The sequence below is a fragment of the Urocitellus parryii genome, chromosome 1 (assembly GCF_045843805.1).
Source record: "Urocitellus parryii isolate mUroPar1 chromosome 1, mUroPar1.hap1, whole genome shotgun sequence".
NCBI classification, from domain to species: domain Eukaryota; kingdom Metazoa; phylum Chordata; class Mammalia; order Rodentia; family Sciuridae; genus Urocitellus; species Urocitellus parryii.
The window spans coordinates 213950972-213973586 of record NC_135531.1 but is presented as its reverse complement, the minus strand read 5'-3'; the positions used below and the strand labels follow the sequence as shown (position 1 = coordinate 213973586).

The following is a 22615-nucleotide window of genomic DNA, read 5'->3' as shown; positions in this document are numbered from 1 at the left end:
CTGAATTCCTAATCCTCATTCTCCAACATATACACCCCACTCTATTTGATGCCTTGCCTGGGATGTGTCTCAGTGCCATAGACTGATGGGTCCCAGGGGTGGGAGGGGTTGTTATTGAATTTATATGCCTCCCAGAGCTACTTTTTATGAAAGAAGTAATACTGTGAGTTTTCTTAACCCCAAGGATTGCTAAACCACAGGGGTGGTATTGCACGGCAAACACACTGCCATCCCACTGGCAGCAGATTCTGGATTTACAATCAGAGGGCTTCAGTGGCAATAATGAACCTTTAGACAATGTTCTTACAAATTTTTCCTATTTTGTTTTCACCAAATGTCACAACCTTTGTTGCTGTGGAGGTCATAGGAAAGTGAGGAGGCAAAGTGTGCCATTCAAAGAGCAACAAAAGGGATTGGTGCTTTGATTGTAGCTCTGCCACAAACATCTGTAGGTCTTTGTTCCCCTCTGAAATGAGGGCATCAACAAGAGGATCTCAAGGGGCTTTTCAGCACATAGGTGCACGAGGCTGCCATCTGATGTATAATATGGGAAGCCCTTTGGAAAGCCCCCCAAGTGGAGCCTGGGATACACATCACACAGCCTACACTGTTTTTTCCCCTCTTGTTGGGAGCACATGAGAGACTCTAAGTTGTCTCAACACCTATATATTCATCCAGGAAACAGCTTGAAGTTTCTTTGTCTGAAAATATACATTACTTTATATATTTTTAAAAATATTTATTTATTTGTAGATGAACACACAGTATCTTTATTTATTTTTATGTGGTGCTGAGGATCGAACCCAATGCCTCACACATGCTAGGCAAGCACTTTACCACTGAGCTACAGCCCAAGCCCCTACTTTATATATTTACTAAAGAATATATGATGCATATTTAAAAAAGCACATACGTATTTCTATACCTATGTATGTAATATAAATGTGCATATATAAAGTGAATTATATGATATTAAATATTTCATATATAACAAATTACATAATATTAATTATTTCATATGTAGTGAATCACATAATATTAATTATATCATATATTCAACCATCTGCTAAAATATTAAGAACAATCTTGGACTCAGTTTCCAAAATAAGAGTCCATATTTATGGACTGTGTTCCATATCTTAGCCATTTAAACAGCATGTCTGTGTATACACTTGAACACTCAGTGGTTTCTCTATAGGTCGTAAGCAAACCCTCTACCATCTCCCACCATGTTCCAGTGAGCTTGTTTTCCCTTAGCTGAGCATTCCACACCTGTACACGTTGAGACTCCCACCTTCAAGCACAGGACAAGCAGGAGCACAGGTGAAAACATGGAATTGTAACTGATAGGGGACAAAGGGACAGTGGCAGCTTTCATCAACCTGAATATTTGCTGTCCTCTGACTTCAATTTCATTATACCAAAAAATCAAAATATGGTCTAAACAAGCAATGGCAGTCTCCACTTTGGCACATCCTAAGAGTAAGCAAATTGAATTGCAGTATTGTAAGCAGTCCAAGGAATAGAAAATGTTATGCCTTTACTTTATAATCACTAAGTAATCTTTTATTAACAGAAAATGGCTGTGAAGGTAATTGGCAAAAGAATGAGCAGATTGGAAGTTGCTACCAGTTTAATAATCAGGCAACTCTTTCTTGGAAAGAAGCTTACATTTCGTGTCAGAGTCAAGGAGCTGACTTACTGAGCATCAGCAGTGCAGCTGAATTAACTTACCTCCAAGGTAGGTTTGACTTGCATGTCGCAGAGAAAAATTGTTGAAATTGTGAAGACACTTCCTCCTTTTACTTTCATATCCAGGTGTGTTGTTTTGTGTGTATCTTTTCTGTCTTCTTTTGGGATTTAAACTTCAACACTGAAGTTGCCAAACTACTGAATGTTAACATATTCCATGTATTGAGAATGCATGTTGAGATGGAGACTAAAGAGAGATTGATGCTTAGAACACAGGGTAGAAGATTAAACTGCTACCTTAACCTAACCTTTTTTTTTATTTGAAAAAGTGAACAATAAGCTCTTTGAACACTGAAAAGTAGAAAATTCAAGGAAGGTAAGCAGATGGTTGGATCTTACTATATCTGGCCTCAGTAAAAAATCCTCACATTCAAGTGGAGAAATACAGTCCTCGAGGAGAAACAAAGAGAGTTTTAAGAAATCTTAAAGTGGATATAACACAGATGTATAGAATGGATAGAATTTTGTTTTGTTTATAGGATGGTAGTGGTAATTTTTAAATTTTTAATTATGAAAATTTAAATTATATAGGTAAGAACAGAAAACTAAAAGAGATCATTTATTCTTTCATATGAATTTCAGGAACACCTTGTTAATTTCAGTGAAAACCCTATGAAGATTTTCATTGGAATTGTGTTGAATCAGATTAATTAGGATTAGTCTATCTCTACATGAAGTCTTCTTCATTTATAAAAATGGCATTTCTTTTCTCTTTAGGTCTTCTTTTATGTACCCAGTAAGATTCTGTAAATTTTCCCATCATACTCTTGAAAAAAAAAAGCTAATAAACAGAAATTTTTACATTATTTTTTAAATCAGAAGAAATTTAAGTTTCTCAGTCTTAATAATTTATTCTCTGAATGAAAAAATAGTGATAACATATGATAACAATGTTCTAGCACATATTACTAAATTGTTTTCAGACATTATCTCATTTAATGCTGTATAGGAGCCCTAAGAGGCTAGTATTGTTACTATGCTCATTTTGCAGATGAGGAATGTGAGGATCATAAAGGAAGTGTATTTTGTTCAATGTCACTTACAAATACATAGCACAACCTAAATTTGAATAGTCTGACTTGAAAACAAATTGTATTAGGTGTTCACCTTTTAGAAGACTGTAAGTTCTTTGTAAGCAGAGGTAGGTTATTGTTTTACTTTGGCACAAAACTATAAGCCTTACTGGCATATAGTAAACAAATATCTATTTACTAAGTATTTCAGGTGAATCCTGTCCCTGTGTTATAATGAATATAAATATTTGAATAAATGCTAGCAATGAACCAGGCTGGTCTCCAAAGAAGTTAATTATCAGTACACCCCAGCAAGTATCTTTATCACCAGATCAGGAAATTGATATTTAGAAAAAACATACCCAATATCACATAGCTAAGAAATACGAGAATTAGGATTTGAAGGTCAACATACGGAACCACAGAGCCCTTAGTTTTTTACTATAATACTTACATTATATATATATATATATATATATATATTTTTTATCATTGAAAGTCCACTAGTCTTTTTTCATGCTTTTTGCCTAAAGCTTTATCCAGACCTCCTTTCTTACTTAGAACTTTATCCTTTTCTTTTATTGTCTGGGAGTTGAATAATCAGAACTTTAGAATAAAAATCTGTCAAATAAGCCTAATCGGTCAGTGTTTGGCAGTGGAATTCTATTACAGACTTCACTAAAGCCTTACAAAAAATATCATGGAGAATCAAAAGGGCCACTAAAGTTAAGCCTCCTAGAATATTGACTTTGGGAAAGTAATGACTTCAGTGAAGGAAGAAAGTATAAAGAGTGACTCTCACCATCCTACCAAACGTCTGATGATGCAGTTGGAACAAGGAATGTTGTGTTGAGTCTTTATGCATCACGTTTCTTTGCTAACTTGCACAGAAGTGCAGTAAGTTCTGTGAAGAACCTTAATGTCCCCCAACCCAGCAGTTACTCCCCGTAGTTTATGGATATCAGTAAATTTATAAGTATATCTGTTTCTAATGTTCCAAGCTCCTCTTCTAGCATGAGAACTAAATAGCATATCAATAGGACTAATTATAATTCCCCAAGACCCTGGAGAAAGCTGGACTTTAACATCTAAAACTCAAGCATCCAAAGTAGTTTCTATTAAGAATCCCTTTAGGGCTGGGGTTTTGGCTCAGTGGTAGAGTGCTCACCAGCACATGCGAGGGCCTGAGTTCAATCCTCAGCACCACATAAAAATAAACAAATAAAATAAAGGTATTGGTGTCCAACAACAACTTAAAAAAAAAGTAAATATTAAAAAAAATAGAATCCCTTTATAGGGAAGAAGGGAGGAAAAGGAAAGGTTCTGGAGAATGAGATTGATCAAATTATGTAATGTGCTTGTAGGAATATGGCCTAATGAATCCCACTAATATGTGTAATTTTAATACACTGATAAAAAATAAGCTTAAAAAAAGAATCCCTTTATTGCACACAGTCGTTTGAACTAGAAGTAATGAGGCCAACAAATGTGAATCAGAGATTCCGTAACCAAAGTGCTTGATCTACTTGGGGAGATAAGAGTTGTTGCTATGCAGAGCATATATAATGGAGTATGTTGTTCCCAAACAACTTTTGACTTTGGTAGATAATGGTGGGGTGAGACTAGGCAATCAACTGCCAGAAAAAAATGCAGAAGCACCCCCATTGAAGTTAAGTCTCATGCAGTCTAAAAAACTTTTCTTTTAGACTTAATTTTGTTTTGATTTTATTTTATGAATACACATTCTCCAGGGATAATATATTTGGTTTCTTTGTGCTCATCAGATTTTGCTGGGATTCAGATTTTCCATATCTCTGGCCTTGCCAGGACCTGTAACCAACTTACTTATGCTACTACATAAGAGAACCCAAGAATCCCCAGAGCAGGAACAGCACACTTCCATTCTTCCTAATTTGCCTCTACCCCAGGGGTTATTCACCTTACACCACTTTGACCAGTGCCCCAATGCTAGGACACTTCTAGATTAGGGCCCCTGCTGGTTGTAGCTTTTCTGATGCATTATAAGAGGTTTTTTGGCTCTTTTCAGACACATGACTATTATCAGGCCAGTCTCTCATTGTGGGTAAAGGAATAGAAGTGTACTCAGGTCTGAATAGGGGTCTTTGGAACAGTTAAGAAATAACCACCTCATAATGTACAGATTGAGAGAAAAAATTTTTCTCGCCTGCATCTTGCACAGGCAAGATAAACTGTGTTCTCCTGCATGTAGTGAGTTGGCTGCAAAATATTGCAAAAAATCACATGACTCAGAAATAATTTTGAGAGATCAAAGGCAGGACAGCTCTGCGACCTTAAGTTGTCCTGCTTCCACACTGGAAGGAGAGAGAGTGAGTCTGTGTTTTTTATTTTGATATGAGGGATATACAAAGGCTTTTCTATAGAATATTCTTCACCAAATAAGGCAGGGGGTGGGCTGTCCAAGTCCAATGGGTAACACCCAACTCCGGAGCTATAGAGCAGCCTCTATAGCCTAGTGAAGACTGAGGTCACAGTGCTTTGGGTAATAAGCCACAAAATGACTTGCAATGCCAGACCAAAATCTCCTTGGCTTCAAGGCTGAGTAGAGGCTATGCTAATAGCTCAGAGGTGGCCTCCCACCTATTTGCAAACTATATATCTCAGAAAGGGTTAGTATCCATAACTTTTAAGGAGTTTAAACAACTCAATAGCCAAAACAAACAAAAAACCCAATAGTTGATTAAAATGGGGTAAAGGACAGGTACAGTGGCACATGCTTACAATCCCAGCGGCTCAGGAGACTGAGGCAGGAGGATCATAAGTTCACTGCCAGCCTCAGCAACTTAGTGAGGTCCTAAGCAACTTAGCGAGACCCTGTCTTAAAATAAGAAATTTTAAATGCCTGGGATGTGGCTCACTGGTTAAATGCCCCTGGTTTTAATCCCTGGAATGAAGAAAAAAAAATGGGCTAAAGACCTAAATAGAGCCAAGCATGGTAGTGCATGCCTGTAATCTCAGCAATTTGGGAGGCTGAGGCAGAGAGTCATGAGTTCAAAACTAGCCTCCACAACTTAGCAAAGTCCTAAGCAGCTTAGCAACACCCTGTCACCGAAAAAAAAAAAGCAAAATAGTCATCCACAAATGACATACAGATAGCCAAAAGACATATATAAATGCTCAACATCACTAGCCATTAGGGAAATGCAAATCAAAACCACAGTGAGATATGACCTCATATCTGTTACAATGGCTATTATCAAAAAGACAAAGAAGGACAAATGCTGGTGAGGATGTAGAGAAAGGAGAATACACTCTTAAGGATGTAAATTAGCATAGTCATTATGGTAAAAGGCATGGAGGTACCTGAAAATATTAAAAAATAGAACTCTCTAGCAATCCCACTGCTGAGTAGATAGCCAAAGGAAATGATATCAGTATGTCACAGAGAGATCTGCTCCCCTGTGCTGATCACAGCACTGTTCACAGTGGCCAAGACATGGAATCAACCTACATGTCTATCAGTGGATGAAATGGATAAAGGAAATGTGTTACATATACACAATGAAATACTATTCAGTCACCAAAAGGATGGAGTTCTGTCATTTGTGACACTGTGGATGAGCCTATAGGACATTTTGTTAAGTGCAGTAAGTCAGCCACAGAAAGCCAAATACCACATGCTCTCACTCATATGTGCATTCTAAAAGAGTCTCTCATAGAAATAAAGAGTAGAATAGTGATTACCAAAGGCTAAAGAGAGCAGTTGGGAGGTAGGGAGATGGGGGATGGAAAGATTGATCAATGGGTTCAAAGTTACAGTTAAGAGAGATAAGTTCTGGTGTTCTGTTGCACAGTAGGGTGACTGAAGTTGACAACTGTGTATTGAATATATCCAACTAGGTAGAGGGGTCTGGGGTTGTGGCTCAGATAACTCCAAAGCCTTTCAGCCTTCTCCTCAAGCGCTTGTCTAGCATGCATGAGACACTGGGTTCAATCCCCAGCACCATATAAAAATAGAAAATAAACAAAATAAAGGTATTATGTCCGTCTACAACTAAAAATAAATAAATAAATAAATAATAGGTAGAGAGGATTTGGAATGTTCTTATCACAGGAAAAGATAAATGTTTAAGGTTATGATTATGCTAACTACCCTGATGGTATATTTACATGATACATACGTGCATCAAAATATCACATTGAGCCTGGCATGGTGGCACACACCTGAAATTGCAGTGACTTGAGAGGCTGAAGCTTGCAAGTTTGAGGCCAACCTCAGCAAATTAAGTAGACCCTGTCTCAAAAATAAAATAAATATATGAATAAATAAAAAGGCTGGAGAATGTAGCTCAGTGGTAGATTGCCCCAGGTTCAATTCCGGTAACACACACACACACACACATACACAATATGTACAATTAGTATATGTCAATTAAAAACAAATTAAAGGTCTGGGGTTGTGGCTCAGCAGTAGAGCACTCACCTAGCACGTGCGAGGCCCTGGGTTCAATTCTCAGTGCCACATAAAAAAATAAATAAAATAAAGGTATTGTGTCCATCTACAACTAAAAAATAAATATTAAAAAAAAGAGAAAAAAATACCTACTTTAGTGGACACCCATTTGATTTAGGTATGGGATTTTATGCTAGCAATCTGTCTTTTAATGGCAAAGGTTGGGGTAGGTACAGTCTCAAGTTGATCAATGTCTTATCTGGACTGTGTGTGGAATAAAAACTCTAGCTCCAGATTGTCCAAGCCATATAATAAATCTCTATTCTTTATAATTACCCTACCAGTACTTTTAGAATTTATCCATTTCTCATTGTCATGCATAGAGCAATAGACACCTTAAAAACATTTGTGTTTGCCAACACTATCACATTTTTAAAAATCCTGATTCCAGTGAAGTCATCAGTACAAATCACCAAGAGTACACTATATTGAAGCAGATCAGGAGCACATCTGTGTCACAAAATCCCATGATGTAAATGTGTACTTGCCATATGCAGATAAGTGAGAGGCGTGTTCAGAGGGAGCAACTGCTTCCTGCTGGAGGATATTGGAACAGACTTTGTGGAAGGCATGGAATTGAATTTGGGATGAATAGGAAGGATTTGTCCTCCATACTGTCCCCAGTGGAAACCAATGAAAGGAATTCAGAATACCAGGGTTGTGATTCAGTGTGGAGTACCAGAAATATGTCAGTTTCCAGAACCTCCGAGGAATGTTGGAAAATCCATTGCGTTTATTAATAGGGAAAATTTTATATTAGATTAAATCTTCACAGTCTTTGCATGCCAGTGTGGGCAGCCCTTGCATATGCTTATGTGTATGTGATCTGGTTGTCAAATAATAAATATGAATAATGTATGTCCACTCTTGTGCACACATGGGTGTGTGTGTGTGTGTGTGTGTGTGTGTGTGACTCTTCTGTTTCTCTAGCCTAAATGTTCTCTTGGACTCCAGAGCCATATACTCGATACCCTGTGAAATACCTCCTATACGTATTTCTGACCCACTCCAAAATGGTTCACCATGTAGAGGATCTGTATGTTTCCTTCTTTTAGATTAAAATTTTTATAAGGGCAATAATAGCTGGAAAATAATATGTACTTACTGAATCACACTATCAATCTAGAATGAAATCAGATCTTCAAAACCTAGATATACATGAAAAACTGCCTTTGATAAGTATTCTAAATCAGTACAAGAGAGTTAAAAATAGACTGTGAAACAGCTACTCTAAGAGTCTGTTTTTACCTTAGAAGAAAGGGTGTTGGACAAGATAACAGGAAGCAGAATTGAGGAACTTACCAGCCCTTGACCTTTTCCAGGGTCTGAGGCTCTGTTGTCTATCAACATCACTCATCTTTGTTGCCTAGACATTCTCCTACCTGGATTACTGATACAATCAAGGCCTTCAGGAGGTTTGCTATTTATTGAAATCTAATCTGAGTTGGAGAATAATAACCCAGATAATTTTGTCACTTTTTAAAATTACATAATTTTTACAGGACAAGAAGGCATTGCTAGAGTGTTCTGGATTGGATTAAATCAGCTGTACTCAGCTAGAGGCTGGGAATGGTCAGATCACAAGCCATTAAGCTTTCTCAACTGGGACTCAGGTAATTGTTCTTCCCCCATCCATTTTGCATACAGAGCAAAAGCTTCAGAAAACAAGGGCTTCTCACTCTCTGAGATCTTTTAAAAGTTTCAAGAACTGATAAATCTTGTGATTACTTCTCAGAATTTTTTTTCCCTAAACCAGAGTAGAATGAGCACACCACTTGGCCAGGAACCATTCTGGATCCCTTAGGGGTCTTGACATGTCCATGACTTGCCCATGTTATGTCCATCTACAACTTAACTCTAATGTAGAAATATTTCCTTATATTTCAAATCCTTGGGGTCTCCCCATTCTGGCACCCAAGTACTAATAGCATAATGGCTATATTTTATTACACAAATAAATAACACAAGGAAAATTTTATAATGATTAAAACCCTGTTTAGCCAAAAAAAATCTTTTTCCCCAAAAGGAAGAATGAGGTACCTTTTTAAAAATAAAATATGACAAGTGAAAAACCTAAAAGTTAACATTAATTTCAGTACAAAATATTCTGTTCATATATAAGGAAAATGGGTTAAGTACTTAAGTGTCAACTTTAGTTAACTAAATTTTCTCATTTCTAATGAATTAACAACCTATTGTCTCAGTAAATAGAATCTTTAAGTATAATTTAATCTTTTTAAATTATATATATATATATATATATATATATATATATATATATATATTTTTTTTTTATGGTGGTGGCACTAATAATCAAACTAGGGTCTTGCATATGCTCGGCAAGCATTCTATCATTGAGTTACACCCAATCCTTAATTTATTTTTTTAAATTTTTAATTTAAGGTCTTAAAGGCATTACAAAATCATAGATTAATATTTTCATTATATAATAAATATAGATCAGCAATAAACATTTATTAGAGATTACCAGCCACAAGATATATGGCAAAAATTTTTATTCTTAGGGACAAGTTTGGTTTTTATTTTTGTGTTTTAAATTAGCTATAATATGTTAGAATATCCACCCCCCACTTGTATTTTAAAAGAAAGAAAAGTTGTATACATTAATATCCATTTTATACAATTCAATTTAATTAAAATTTTAACTAAATGATGAGTTCTCATAAAGGCAGAAAATGTAATGTGAAATATTTTTTCTAACCACCACCCTGATTCTAACCTTGTTTCTAACTCTTTGAAACTCCTACTTTTTAAGATATGCCAAAGGCACAAATAATAGGTGGATCAAGCTGTGCCGGAATGGATGCCGAATCTGGTCTGTGGCAGAGTATTTCCTGTGAAGCTCAACTATCATACGTCTGCAAGAAACCATTAAATAATACTGTGGAGTTAACAGGTATCTTCCTCAGTTGCTCTTACAAATAAATCTTAAAGCTGCAATTTTGTGAGGTCAAGTGAAATCCATCTCAGATACTCATCTCCACCTTCCCTTCATCTGATACTGCCAATATAAGAAAGTATTTAATTTTTGACCCTATCATTAGATATTACCAATTGCATATGAAAAAATCTGTAGTTGAGGCGATGAAGAATATCAAGTAAAAATATGTATATTCCCATTAGATGGCAGAGGTATTTATTTTTCTTTTTTGATACTGGGGATTGAACTCAGGGGCACTCTACCACTGAGACATATTCCCAGCCCTATTTTGTATTTTATTTAGAGAACAGGGTCTCACTGAGTTGCTCAGCACCTTGCCATTGCTGAGTCTGGCTTTAAACTCAAGATTCTCCTGTCTCAATCTCCTGAGCCTCTGGGATTACAGGTTTGCTTGCCACCACACCCAGCTGGGATATTCTTGATAGGAAATGTATTTCTGCTCACGGATCACTCTTGTTCCTCTAGAGCAGTAGTTCTCAAATGTGGTGCCCAGACCAAGCACAATGGCATCACCTGTCCATTAGAAATACAGATTGCCAGGGCTTACCCAGATTTACTGAATCAGAAACTATAGGCATGGGGTCTAGGAATCTATGTTTTTGTTTTGTTTTTAAATATTGTTTAGTTTTAGTTGGACACAATATCTTTATTTATTTATCTTTATGTGGTGCTGAGGATCGAACCCTGGCCCTCACCCATGCTAGGCAAGCACTCTACCACTGAGCCATAACCCCAGCCCCTAGGAATCTGTGTTTTAAGAAGCCCTCCAGGTGACCCTGCATGCTCAAGTCTGAGAGCCACTGCTATGAGGACAGGCCTTATATATTGCATGCCTCTGTGAAAAATCAAGACCTGTGGACACAGGATACCCCCAGGCTCTCCCAGCCCCTGCCCCACAACACCCAGACCTCCTCTATCCTTCTATGCCAGGCTGGTTCTTTAGGTCTTTGAATTGAAAGAACCCAGTAAAATGAGAAGTGCAGGACAAAGTATCTACAATGAGGGAATTGTTCAGGGAAGTGTGAGGAAAGAGGAGACCAGCTGAAGTTTTTGAGGAATGGAGGTTTGAGGAGTATTTACAAGAATAAAGAAGAGTACCAGCATATACCTGAAATTTGATTAATTCTTCACTGAATGAGAAAAACTCAGATTCAAAACTGGGAGGGGGAAAGGGAATTTTTAAATATCCTACTTTAAGGAATTATGTGGGAAGGGAAAAAAACAATCAAATTTCTTGTCATCCAAAAAGGAGCATTGAGCTATTTTTTTTTTAGGGGAAAAAATACACTTCCTATCAAGAATATTCCAGCTGGGTGTGGTGGCAAGCAAACCTGTAATCCCAGAGGCTCAGGAGACTGAGACAGGAGAATCTTGAGTTTAAAGCCAGACTCAGCAATGGCAAGGTGCTGAGCAACTCAGTGAGACCCTGTTCTCTAAATAAAATACAAAATAGGGCTGGGAATATGTCTCAGTGGTAGAGTGCCCCTGAGTTCAACCCCCAGTACCAAAAAAGAAATAAAGAATATAGGGAAATGTTTTAAGATAATAAGGGGAATGAATATTTATCTTCCGAGTTAATATAAGCCAAATATAATCCATACAACAAAAAGCATAATAGAGAAGCCAGCACAAATGAAAATAAGCTAGAGCAACTGATGTTAGATTAAGTAAATATCTCAAAGTAGCAATTATTAAGTAAATCATGATGTTTTCACATGATTGAATAATATGCATTCATTATAACTGTGCCAGCAGGAAATAGAAAAAGCAGAACAAAATGATATGCCTACTTATCATTTTAATCTTGTAAAAATATGTATTCATAGAGACAAAGACTAGAATATGAAAATGATTGTTTTAAGTTCAATTATGTGTGATTTTTCCATCTGTTCTTTTATAGTAACTGTAAAACACAGTAGTAATAAATGAACGCTATTCAGAACCTTAAAGTTAATTGAGTTATCTTATAATTATGAGAGGCTAGTTAAACCTGAATTTTTATCCTTTAGTAAAAAACAAACCTCTTAAGATGCTGTGTTTTCTTGCAATAAACCTTCCAAGTGGAAGGTGAAGTCTGAGTAACCAGCTACTTTCTAGTTTTGTTAACAAGGATAGAAGTATTTTGTATGGCTTTATACCTGACTCTTTTTGTCCAGAAAGACTAGACCTTTACTTGTGAGTTTTAGCACGGGCAAAACAAAGAATCCCGTTCTATAAGGACCATTGGTCTAGCAGAGGGAGGAAAGAAGAGGTCCAGAGATGTCATTTGCTCTTTCCTTCCATTGCTACTGTCTCTTGGGTGTGAAGTGAGCACATGTCTCATTCTGTTCCTGAAATCTCTGCCTGTCCTTTGGTCAAAAGTGAGCTTTAATGCATATTCCCTTACTAAGCTGGCCATACAAGAAAAGAAGGCTTGAGCTCATACTAATCTTTACAACAGCAGAGACTGGAAGGGAACCTAACAAATCCCAGAACCAGAAAAAGATTCAAGCAACTGGCTTAACCTACATCTTTCTTCTATCTTTTAGGACTAAGTGCAATATCTCCCTTGATTGTGTCTATACCCTTAAATAATCTATCCCCAGCCACACAGCATATTTCTGTCACATTACAGTCACATCATGTAATGGTAATAATGATTCATTATCTGAATCCCTGCAGGAATTCTTATGACACTAGGTATATATTAGGTACAACATAAATTCATATTACTCAAGGATCTGTCATCACATTGCCCAATTTTCCAGAAGCCTCATGATTCAAAACAGAAAATTTTGTAATGTTGTTGATTCAAAATAGATATAGCTTTCCTGGAATATAAATTGCTGCTTTTCTCCCAGATGTTTGGACATATTCACATACCCGCTGTGAAGAAGGCTGGCTGCCAAATAATGGATTTTGCTATCTGCTGGTAAATGAAACTGGTTCCTGGGATGAGGCACATAAGAAATGCAATGCCTTCAGTAGTGACCTAATCAGCATTCATTCTTTAGCAGATGTGGAAGTGGTTGTCACAAAATTCCATAATAGGAGTAAGTTGTTTTTTTTTTTTTTAAATACCCTATTTTAGAGGCTTAAACATTATAAAATATCCCTGCTTTCAGACTTTTGGTGAAAATGAAATCTTACAACGACCCTGTCCACAGGCTTTTCTGTTGGATGGATCTGTGTTGTAGTCTGCACTGTCCAATACACTAGCTACCAGCCAACATGGCTTTTGAGCGCTTGAAATGTAGCTAGGGAAACTGAGGAACTGAATTATTCTTTTTATTTAATTTTATTACATTTTGGTTTATATAGTCACATATGCCCTAGGGGCTACTAATTTGGCAGTAAAAGGTTGATTGAATAATCTGTCTCTTCTCATAAGCTAAATTCTATTTCATTCCCTCCAAAAATCTAAGTGATGATTATTTTACTTTTGTAATTTTTTGGAAGCTAATTTTTTGGTAGACACAGCTATAACAGACTGCTGTTACCATGCCCTCTGCCTAGGATTCTCTAATAATAGTAGCTAGTAGGGCTGGGTTGTAGCTCAGTGGTAGAGCACTTGCCTTACACTGTGAGGCACTGGGTTCAATCCTCAGCAACACATAAAAATAAATAAAAGATATTGTATCCATCTACCTGCCTCATTGAAATTTTTAAAAAATATCTAATTGTTTAGTTATAGTTGGACACAATACCTTTATTTTATTTACTTATTTTTATGTGGTGCTGAGGATCAAACCCAGGGCATGTGCTAGGCGACCGCTCTACCAGTGATCCACAACTCCAGCCCTGCCTCGTTGAAATTTTAATAGGCTATTTAACAGTACCATAAAGGCTCTTAAAACTTATATCAGAATATAAAAATCAGTAGCAATATACATATTCAAGAATGTAGTTTAGTAAAGCCAAACAAAGCATTTTTTTGTTGTTGTTTTTAGATGCCAAAGAAGAAATATGGACGGGACTTAGGAACATCAATAGACCAACTTTGTTTCAGTGGTCAGATGGTACTGAAGTCACTCTAACATACTGGAATGAGAATGAGCCAAACATACCCTACAATAAGACTCCCAACTGTGTTTCCTGTTTAGGAAAGGTAGGAGACCTCTGTGGTGTCTTTATCGTCTTACTGTTATATGTAATAATAATAATATTAAGATTCCTTTGATTATGGCATTTGTGTTTAAGCTAAGAAAATAAAAGGTGAGAGGTTTATAGACTATCTTTCTTGGTAAATAAAAGCAGTCAATCCACTTTCTGACAATGTCTGTTCTGACCTGAAGCAGATCTAGAGACTCTGTGTAACTTCAGATTCTGTGCCAGAGTGGCTCTCATAACCCGCTGTCTCCCAGATCAGGGTCTCTATCAGCCTTTCTGCCATCAGTGTCATATTTGGCAGGTAGCCACAATTTAACCTGAAAAGTCCCATCTTTTTGTGTTCAGGTCAAATTTCATATCAATTCTGGTTTGAGGATGACATGAAAAACACTTTTTTAATATTTTAATTTTAAGTAAAAATTCAAAAAAAATTTTTAATATATTTTTATTTTAAAAAGACTAAACTCATTCATAAAAACATCTTACTCCTGTGGATTGCCTAAATATTCATTGAACATACTTTAATTAAGCACTTAAAACAGACTGTGATTTCAGAAAGGATATACGTACCTCTGCATTTTTGTTTATATCACTTTCCTGCAGAAAACTGTGTAATTGATTATGACGTGTCACCCAGCCATCTAGAGAGACTTAAGTGGAAGCAATAAATGCTTTGTTCAGAAGTGTTTTAGTAGTAAAGATATATTTGGAAAGATGTCACATCTGGTACTCTATTTTAAAGAATATCCAAGATGTCTTTACAAGAGTATCAAAAATGGAAGTGAGGTGGCATTAGCAAAAGTGAACAGAAGGCATACCTAGACAGCATTCTGGTGTTCAAAACCAGTCCTCAGCACAACTCATCTGTTAAAGTCTAACTTCAAGAAAGCAAAGTAACTTGCTCAATTAGGCAAAATTAATTTTAGGTGGCATACTTGAAAGAGACAATGTTGAAGTGTAGACTGAAGTAGACTTGAAAGAAACTTTTGATTCTAGAATTCTTGAAGACTAGCTCTTGGACCACCATCATCATGTATCTGAGGAAACTGAGTCTGGGACTTAGCTGATGTGCCACGCAAATTGAACCTTGCACAGACTTCAGCCATGTCATAGGAAGGAAGAATAGAGTGCTGGAACTGTTTGTGGAGAAGTTCTTCTCACTTTTACTTCTAGGCCAAGTGTCCTTTGGTGGTTTTATTGTCAAGCCTTTAGGAAAATGAAACTCATCCACACTGTGACCAGGAGACAATGCTGAGAGATAAAAGGCTGAGAACCAAACCTTCTCTTTGTGGATTCAGTTCTAAATGTGTGGCAAATAATTTCTTTCACGAGCAAATATATTTCTCTCTCTCTTTGTTTTTAAAAGCTAGGTTACTGGAAAGTCCAATCATGTGAAGAGAAACTTAAATATATATGTAAGAAAAAAGGACAAAAAATGAATGACTCAAGATCTGATAAGATGTGTCCTCCAGATGAGGTATGTAAAATCCCTTAATTTTGTTTAAGCAGAATAACAACTTCTTGGTTAGAGAGGGTAGTTGAGACCTTAACAATTTGGATTTGCAAAATAGAAGAGACAGTAGCTTCTGTTCATTTACATTACAGCAAGCCAGAAGACAGGAGTCATAACATATTGGTGTTCTCACACAATGAAACAAGACATTCTTTTGTGGGTTTCTATAGAAATGTAAACAATTAGGGATATAGCTCAGTTGGTAGAGTGCTTGCCTCGCATGCCCAAGACACTGGGTTCAATCCCCAATGCCACAAAAAAAAAATAAAAAGTGATTGATTACTATCCTTCATATTAATATCCTGTGCTGGGGCTAAGTGTCAGAGCAGCTTCCTAGCATGTGTGAGGCACTGGGTTCAAGCCTTAGTACCACGTAAAAAAAAAATAAAATAAAATAAAGGCATTCTGTCTATATATAACTATAAATTTTTTTAAAAATACTGATATCTTTACTTCTTCTACTGATACTATTCCTGTTCAAAAATGATTCAACTGCTGGGTGGGTGGCACACGCCTGTAATCCCAGCAACTCTGGAGGCTGAGGCAGGAAAATCGCAAGTTCAAAGCCAGTGTCAGCAAAAGTGAGGTGATAAGTAACTCAGTGAGACCCTGTCTCTAAATAAAATACAAAGTAGAACTGGGGATGTCATGTGCCTGAGTTCAAAAATAATAATAATCCAACCAACAATTTTTTTTTCTGTTTTGCCCCCTCTCCTATAGAGAGATGGCCTTTATTGGTCAGCTCTGACAAATGAACTGGTCTCCGTCTTTTATTTCTTGTTTACCCATCTCTTGTTCCTTGCTTTTTCTTCAGTAACAGTGTCCACTTTATGCTGAGTATAGCCCTTGCTGCTCTGCCACTGAGACTTATTTTTAAAAATCCAACAATTGTTTTATGGTAGGCCAGGCCCTAGGGGTAAAGAGGATTATGCCACACCTTCTGTTTGGCACAGTCTTACAGAGGTCATTTATGAAGTTGCAAGCCACCCTCATCGTGTATGACTTCACTAGCCATGTCCTCAGTTTGCACAACTTGTAAATGTTATCAATGTAGCAGAACTTGATTGTCAGAGGGGGACACCATCAAGTCTAAGAAACAATGTGATGCTATTTCTCCTCTGATTTAGGGCTGGAAGAGACATGGAGAAACCTGTTACAAGATTTACATGGATGAGGTCCCTTTTGGAACAAACTGCAATCTGACTATCACTAACAGGTGTGACCATCAGTAAACCTGTACTAGAAAACTTTTAACTCTGAGTTCTTATATTAAACAATCTGCCTGAGAAAATGAGGCATCTTTAATTCAGTGATTGTGAAACATTTGCCAAAGTGGTTCTTCTTTTATAGATTTGAGCAAGAATACCTAAATGATATGATGAAAAAGTATGATAAGTCTCTCAGAAAATACTTCTGGACTGGCCTGAGAGATGTAGACTCCCGTGGAGAATACAGTTGGGCAACTGCCGGTGGAATAAAGCAAGCTGTGACATTTTCCAACTGGAATTTTCTTGAACCAGGTAAGTGTCTGAGCCTGAAAAGGAGTAGAATTAGTGAGTAGTGAAATAGCATCCCTCCCAAGTGTTCTTCATTTGTGTTTGGAACGTGAGGGGATTGATGATCTCAGAACCGGCGACTATGAAATGATCCAATGAAAGAAGTAAGAAAACTCAGGTCTCCAAAACCATCATCTAACAACTCAGAGATAGAACCACTAGTGTGAGGGTTTTGTTTTTGTTTTATCTTTTCTATGCAAGATTCAAACAGAATCTAGAAGCATCATTGTGAAGCACTTCACATTTTCATCTCTTTGCTTAACTTCTCTCTCCAAAACTGAATGTTTATTTCTGTTATTCTTAGAGAGTAAGAATAAAGAAGAGACTATATTGTACATAGTTTTTATTTTTATTTTTTAATTCTAATTTGTTTTATATAACAGAAGAACACATAACAATTCATACTACACATATAGATCATAGTTTTTCTTATTTCTGGTTGTATACAAAGTATATTCAAACCATTCATGTCTTCGTACATGTACTTAAGGTAATGATGACCATCACATTCCACCATCTTTTTCATACCCCTTGCCCCCTCCCTTTCCCTCCCTCCCCTTTGCCTTTTCTAGAGTTTGTCTAATCTTCCCATGCTTCCCGTCCCAACCCGACTATGAATTAGCCTCCTTATATCAGAGAAAACATTCGGCATTTGTTTTTTGGGGGATTGGTTAACTTCTCTTAGCATTATATTCTCCAACTCCATCCATTTACCTGCAAATGCCATGATTTTATTCTCTTTTATTGCTGAGTAATATTCCATTGTGTATGTATATGTATGTATATGTGTGTGTGTGTGTGTGTGTGTGTGTGTGTGTGTGTGTGTGTATATATATATATATATATATATATATATATATATATATCACATTTTTTTATCCATTCATCTACTGATGAGCATCTAGGTTGGTTCCACAGTTTACCTATTGTGAATTGTGCTGCAATAAACACTGACGTAGTCCCTGTAGTATGCTGCTTTTGAGTAGATCGAGGAGTGGGATATCTGGGTCAAATGGTGGTTCTAAGTTTTTCAAGGAAACTCCTTATTGCTTTCCATATTGGCTGCACCGTTTGTAGTCCCATCAGCAATATATGAATGTGCCTTTTCTCCACATCCTCACCACACTTATTATTGTTTGTATTCTTAAAAGCTGCCATTCTGACTGGAATGAAATGAAATCTCAGAGAAGTTTTCATTTGCATTTCTCTAATAGCTAGAGATGTTGAACATTTTTTCATATATTTGTTGATTTATTGTATATCACATTCTGAGAAGTGTCTGTTCAATAACCCACTTATTGATTGGGTTATTTATTATTTTGGTGTTTAGCTTTTTGAGTTCTTTATATACCCTACAGATTAGTGCTCTATCTGTGTGCAAGTGGTAAAAATTTGCTCCCAAGATATAGGCTCTCTATTCACCTCACTGATTGTTTTTTTTCCTGAGAAGAAGCTTTTTAGTTTGAATCCATCCCATTTATTATTTTTTTATTTTAATTCTTGCACTATAGGAGTCTTATTAAGGAAGTAGGGGCCTAATCTGATATGATGGAGATTGGGGCCTACTTTTTCTTCTGTTAGATGCCGGATCTCTGGTTTAATTCCTAGGTCCTTGATCCACTTTGAGTTGAGTTTTGTACATGGTGAGAGAAAAAGGTTTAATTTCATTTTGTTGCATATGTATTTCCAGCTCTCCTAGCACCATTTGTTGAAGAGGCTATCTTTTCTACAATGTATGTTTTTGGCACCTTTGTCTAATATAAGATAACTGTAATTACGTGGGTTAGTCTCTGTGTCCTCTATTCTGTACCATTTATCTACCAATCTGTTTTGGTGCCAATACCATGCTGTTTTTGTTACTATTGCTTTGTAATATAGTTTAAGGTCTGGTATAGTGATGCCACCTCCTTCACTCTTTCTGCTAAGGATTGCTTTAGCTATTCTGGGTCTCTTATTTTTCCAGATGAATTTTATGACTGCTCTTTCTATTAGGAATATCATTGAGATTTTGATTAGAATTGCATTAAATCTGTATAGTGCTTTTGGTAGTATGGTCATTTTGATAATATTAATTCTGCCTATCCAAGAACAAGGAAGATCTTTTCATCTTCTAAGGTCTTCTTTAATTTCTTTCTTTAGTGTTCTGTACTTTTTGTTCTAGAGGTCTTTCAATTCTTACTCCAAAAAAAAAAAAAATAGAAAATATTGAAGGCATTGGCAAATTTCTAGAGCCATATGATTTGCCCAGATTGAATCAGGATGATATACACAATTTAAACAGCTCAATTTAAAGTGATGAAATTAAAGATGCCCTCTACCAACCTAGAGAAGCCCAGGACCAGATGGATACACAGCTGAGTTCTACAAGACCTTTAAAGAAGAACTAATCCCAATACTCTTCAATTTATTTCAGGAAATAGAAAAAGAGGTAGCACTTCCAAACTCATTCTATAAGGCCAATATCACCCTGATTCCAAAACCAGGAAAAGACACATCAAAGAAAGAAAACTTCAGACCAGTATCTCTAATGAACATAGATGCAAAAATTCCTCAATAAAATTCTGGCAAATCGCATACAAAAACATACCAAAAAGATAGTGCACCACCCTACCCTCAAGTAGGGTTCATCCCAGGATGCAAGGTTGGTTCAATATATGGAAATCAATAAATGTAATTCATCACATCAATAGACTTAAAGAGAAGAACCATATGATCATCTGAATAGATTCAGAAAAAGCATTTGACAAAATACAGCACCCCTTCATGTTTAAAACACTAGAAAAACTAGAGTTAACAGGAACATATCTTAACATTATAAAAGCTGTCTATGCTAAGCCCCAGGCCAACAGCATTCTAAATGGAGAAAAACTGAAAACATTTCTTCTAAAAACTAGAACAAGACAGGGATGTCCTCTTTCACCACTTCTATTTAACATGGTTCTTGAAACACTGGGCAGAGCAATTAGACAGACGAAAGAAATTAAAGGTATACAAATAGGTAAAGAAGAACTCAAACTATCACTGTTTGCTGATGACATGATTTTATATCTAGAAGATACAAAAAATTCCACCAGAAAACTTCTAGATCTAATAAATGAATTCAGCAAAGTAGCAGGATATAAAATCAACACCCATAAATCAAACTCATTTCTATACATCAGTGATGAATCCACTGAAAGAGAAATTAGGAAAACTACTCCATTTACAATAGCCTCAAAAAATATAAAATACCTGGGAATCAATCTAACAAAAGAGGTGAAAGACCCATACAATGAAAACTACAGAACAGTAAAGAAAGAAATTGAAGAAAACATCAGAAAATTGAAAGGTCTCCCATGCTCCCAAATAGACAGAATTTATAGTCAAAATGGCCATACTACCAAAAGCATTATACAGATTTAATGCAATTCCTATTAAAATCCCAATGAGACCATTTTTCATAACCAGGAAACTGGAGCATGGAGAATTCCCACAAAATTTGTGACACATGGTCATGACCATCAATGTGAGTATTGTTAATATTAACAAAATCACTTATTTACTTACAAAAGTCAGAGGATACAGACATCAAACTTGGTTAAATCTCACTTAAATTAGAAATATTCTAGCAGGTAAAACATAGATTTCTTTAATACAGACTCGGCCATTTTAGAATAAATGTCACATTCATCCTTGATAAGCTTCAGTGGTTTGAGAGGGCTCAAGAAGTAGCCACCACCATGGTGTCCTTCGCTGTGTGGTCAGAAAAACTTCCATTAGGTAGATAGGTGGGCAGAACAGGGAAGAAGCAGCACACCCATCCTGGGTGGTGTGGCGTTATTTTTCTGAGTTCTTTGTTCCTCTTGTTGCCTATAGGTAAATATGAGACCATATAGCTTCTCTGGTGGGATAGAAGTCATTCTTGTTCCTTTCAGTGTATGTGACTCTTCTTGTATTCTGTTCATTTAGGCAGAATTATAATTAAACTATTTTTCATAACATTGAAATTGGATCATGTAAGCTTACAATGAAAATAATACTTGAGGGGCTGGGGATGTGGCTCAAGCAGTAGCGTGCTCGCCTGGCATGCGTGCAGCCCGGGTTCGATCCTCAGCACCACATACAAACAAAGATGTTGTGTCCACCGAGAACTAAAAAATAAATATTAAAATTTAAAAAAAAGAAAATAATACTTGAAATTGGGACTGCCCTCAAAATTGGTGACACATGGTCATGACCACCAATATCAGGCTATAATGGAAAGGAAGCATAGCATAACTTTTTGCCAGACAAATCTGAGTTCAAATTTCAACTTTTCCTCTCACTTACTATGACTAGGGTCAAGTAATTTAGTCTTCATTCACAAGTAGATCTGAGGGCTGGGAATGTGGCTCAGTGGTAGGGCACGTGTCTAGCATGTGCAAGGTCCTGGCTTCAAGCCTTAGTACCACACACACACACACACACACACACAAAAGAAAGAAAAGAAAATCTGGTAATATGAACTACCTTTTTTAAAAAAAAATTAAATTTGTTCTAATTAGTTATACATGACAGTTGAATGTATTTTGATAAATCATACGTAAATGGAGTATTAACTGCTCATTCATCTGATTGTACATGATGTAGAGTTACACAGGTCATGTAATCATAAATGCACATAGGGTAATAATGTCCAATTCATTCCACTATCATTCATATCCCTATGCCCCCCCACACTTCCCTCTGTCTAGTCCACCCATGACTGTCTCCTTACTATGAATAAGGTGTGCTTATCAGAGAAAACATTCAACCTTTGGTTCTTTGGAATTGGCTTTTTTTGCTTAGCATAATGTTCTCCAGTTCCATCCATTTACAAATAATAACAATTAATACCAATATTATGGTATTAATACCATAATACCATAATTTCATTTTTATTTATGGCCAAGTAATATTCCATTGTGTATATATGCCATGGTTTCTTTATTCATTCATCTGTTGAAGGGCACCTAGGTTGGTTCCATAGTTTAGCAATTGTGAATCAAGCTGCTGTAAACATTGATGTGGCTGTACCACTTTAGTATGCTGATTTTAAATCCTTTGGGAGTAGGTCAAATGACTAGGTCAAATGGTGGTTCCATTCCAAATAAACTATCTTTTAATGTTGTTATGAACAAATAAAATTATGACTGTCAGATAAATAGTAAACAAATATGTTTCCACATACCTCCTTCTGTCTTTATTGTCCTCACCCTTCCTTTGGATCTGAATCTGACA

At 36.4% G+C, this 22615-nt stretch overlaps 1 protein-coding gene across 2 annotated transcripts in view; it reads left to right on the top strand.

Moving 5' to 3' along the window:
- The window catches only part of Ly75 (lymphocyte antigen 75), a 90999-nt gene that overhangs the window by 10981 nt on the left and 57403 nt on the right, over nucleotides 1–22615 (top strand). For both annotated transcript variants that reach the window (XM_077802652.1, XM_026393091.2), the window contains exons 4-11: nucleotides 1577–1741; nucleotides 8760–8870; nucleotides 10034–10174; nucleotides 13060–13251; nucleotides 14149–14306; nucleotides 15675–15785; nucleotides 16949–17037; nucleotides 17172–17341. In XM_077802652.1, the coding sequence (XP_077658778.1) occupies nucleotides 1577–1741; nucleotides 8760–8870; nucleotides 10034–10174; nucleotides 13060–13251; nucleotides 14149–14306; nucleotides 15675–15785; nucleotides 16949–17037; nucleotides 17172–17341 (1137 nt within the window). The remainder of the gene's footprint in view (nucleotides 1–1576; nucleotides 1742–8759; nucleotides 8871–10033; nucleotides 10175–13059; nucleotides 13252–14148; nucleotides 14307–15674; nucleotides 15786–16948; nucleotides 17038–17171; nucleotides 17342–22615) is intronic.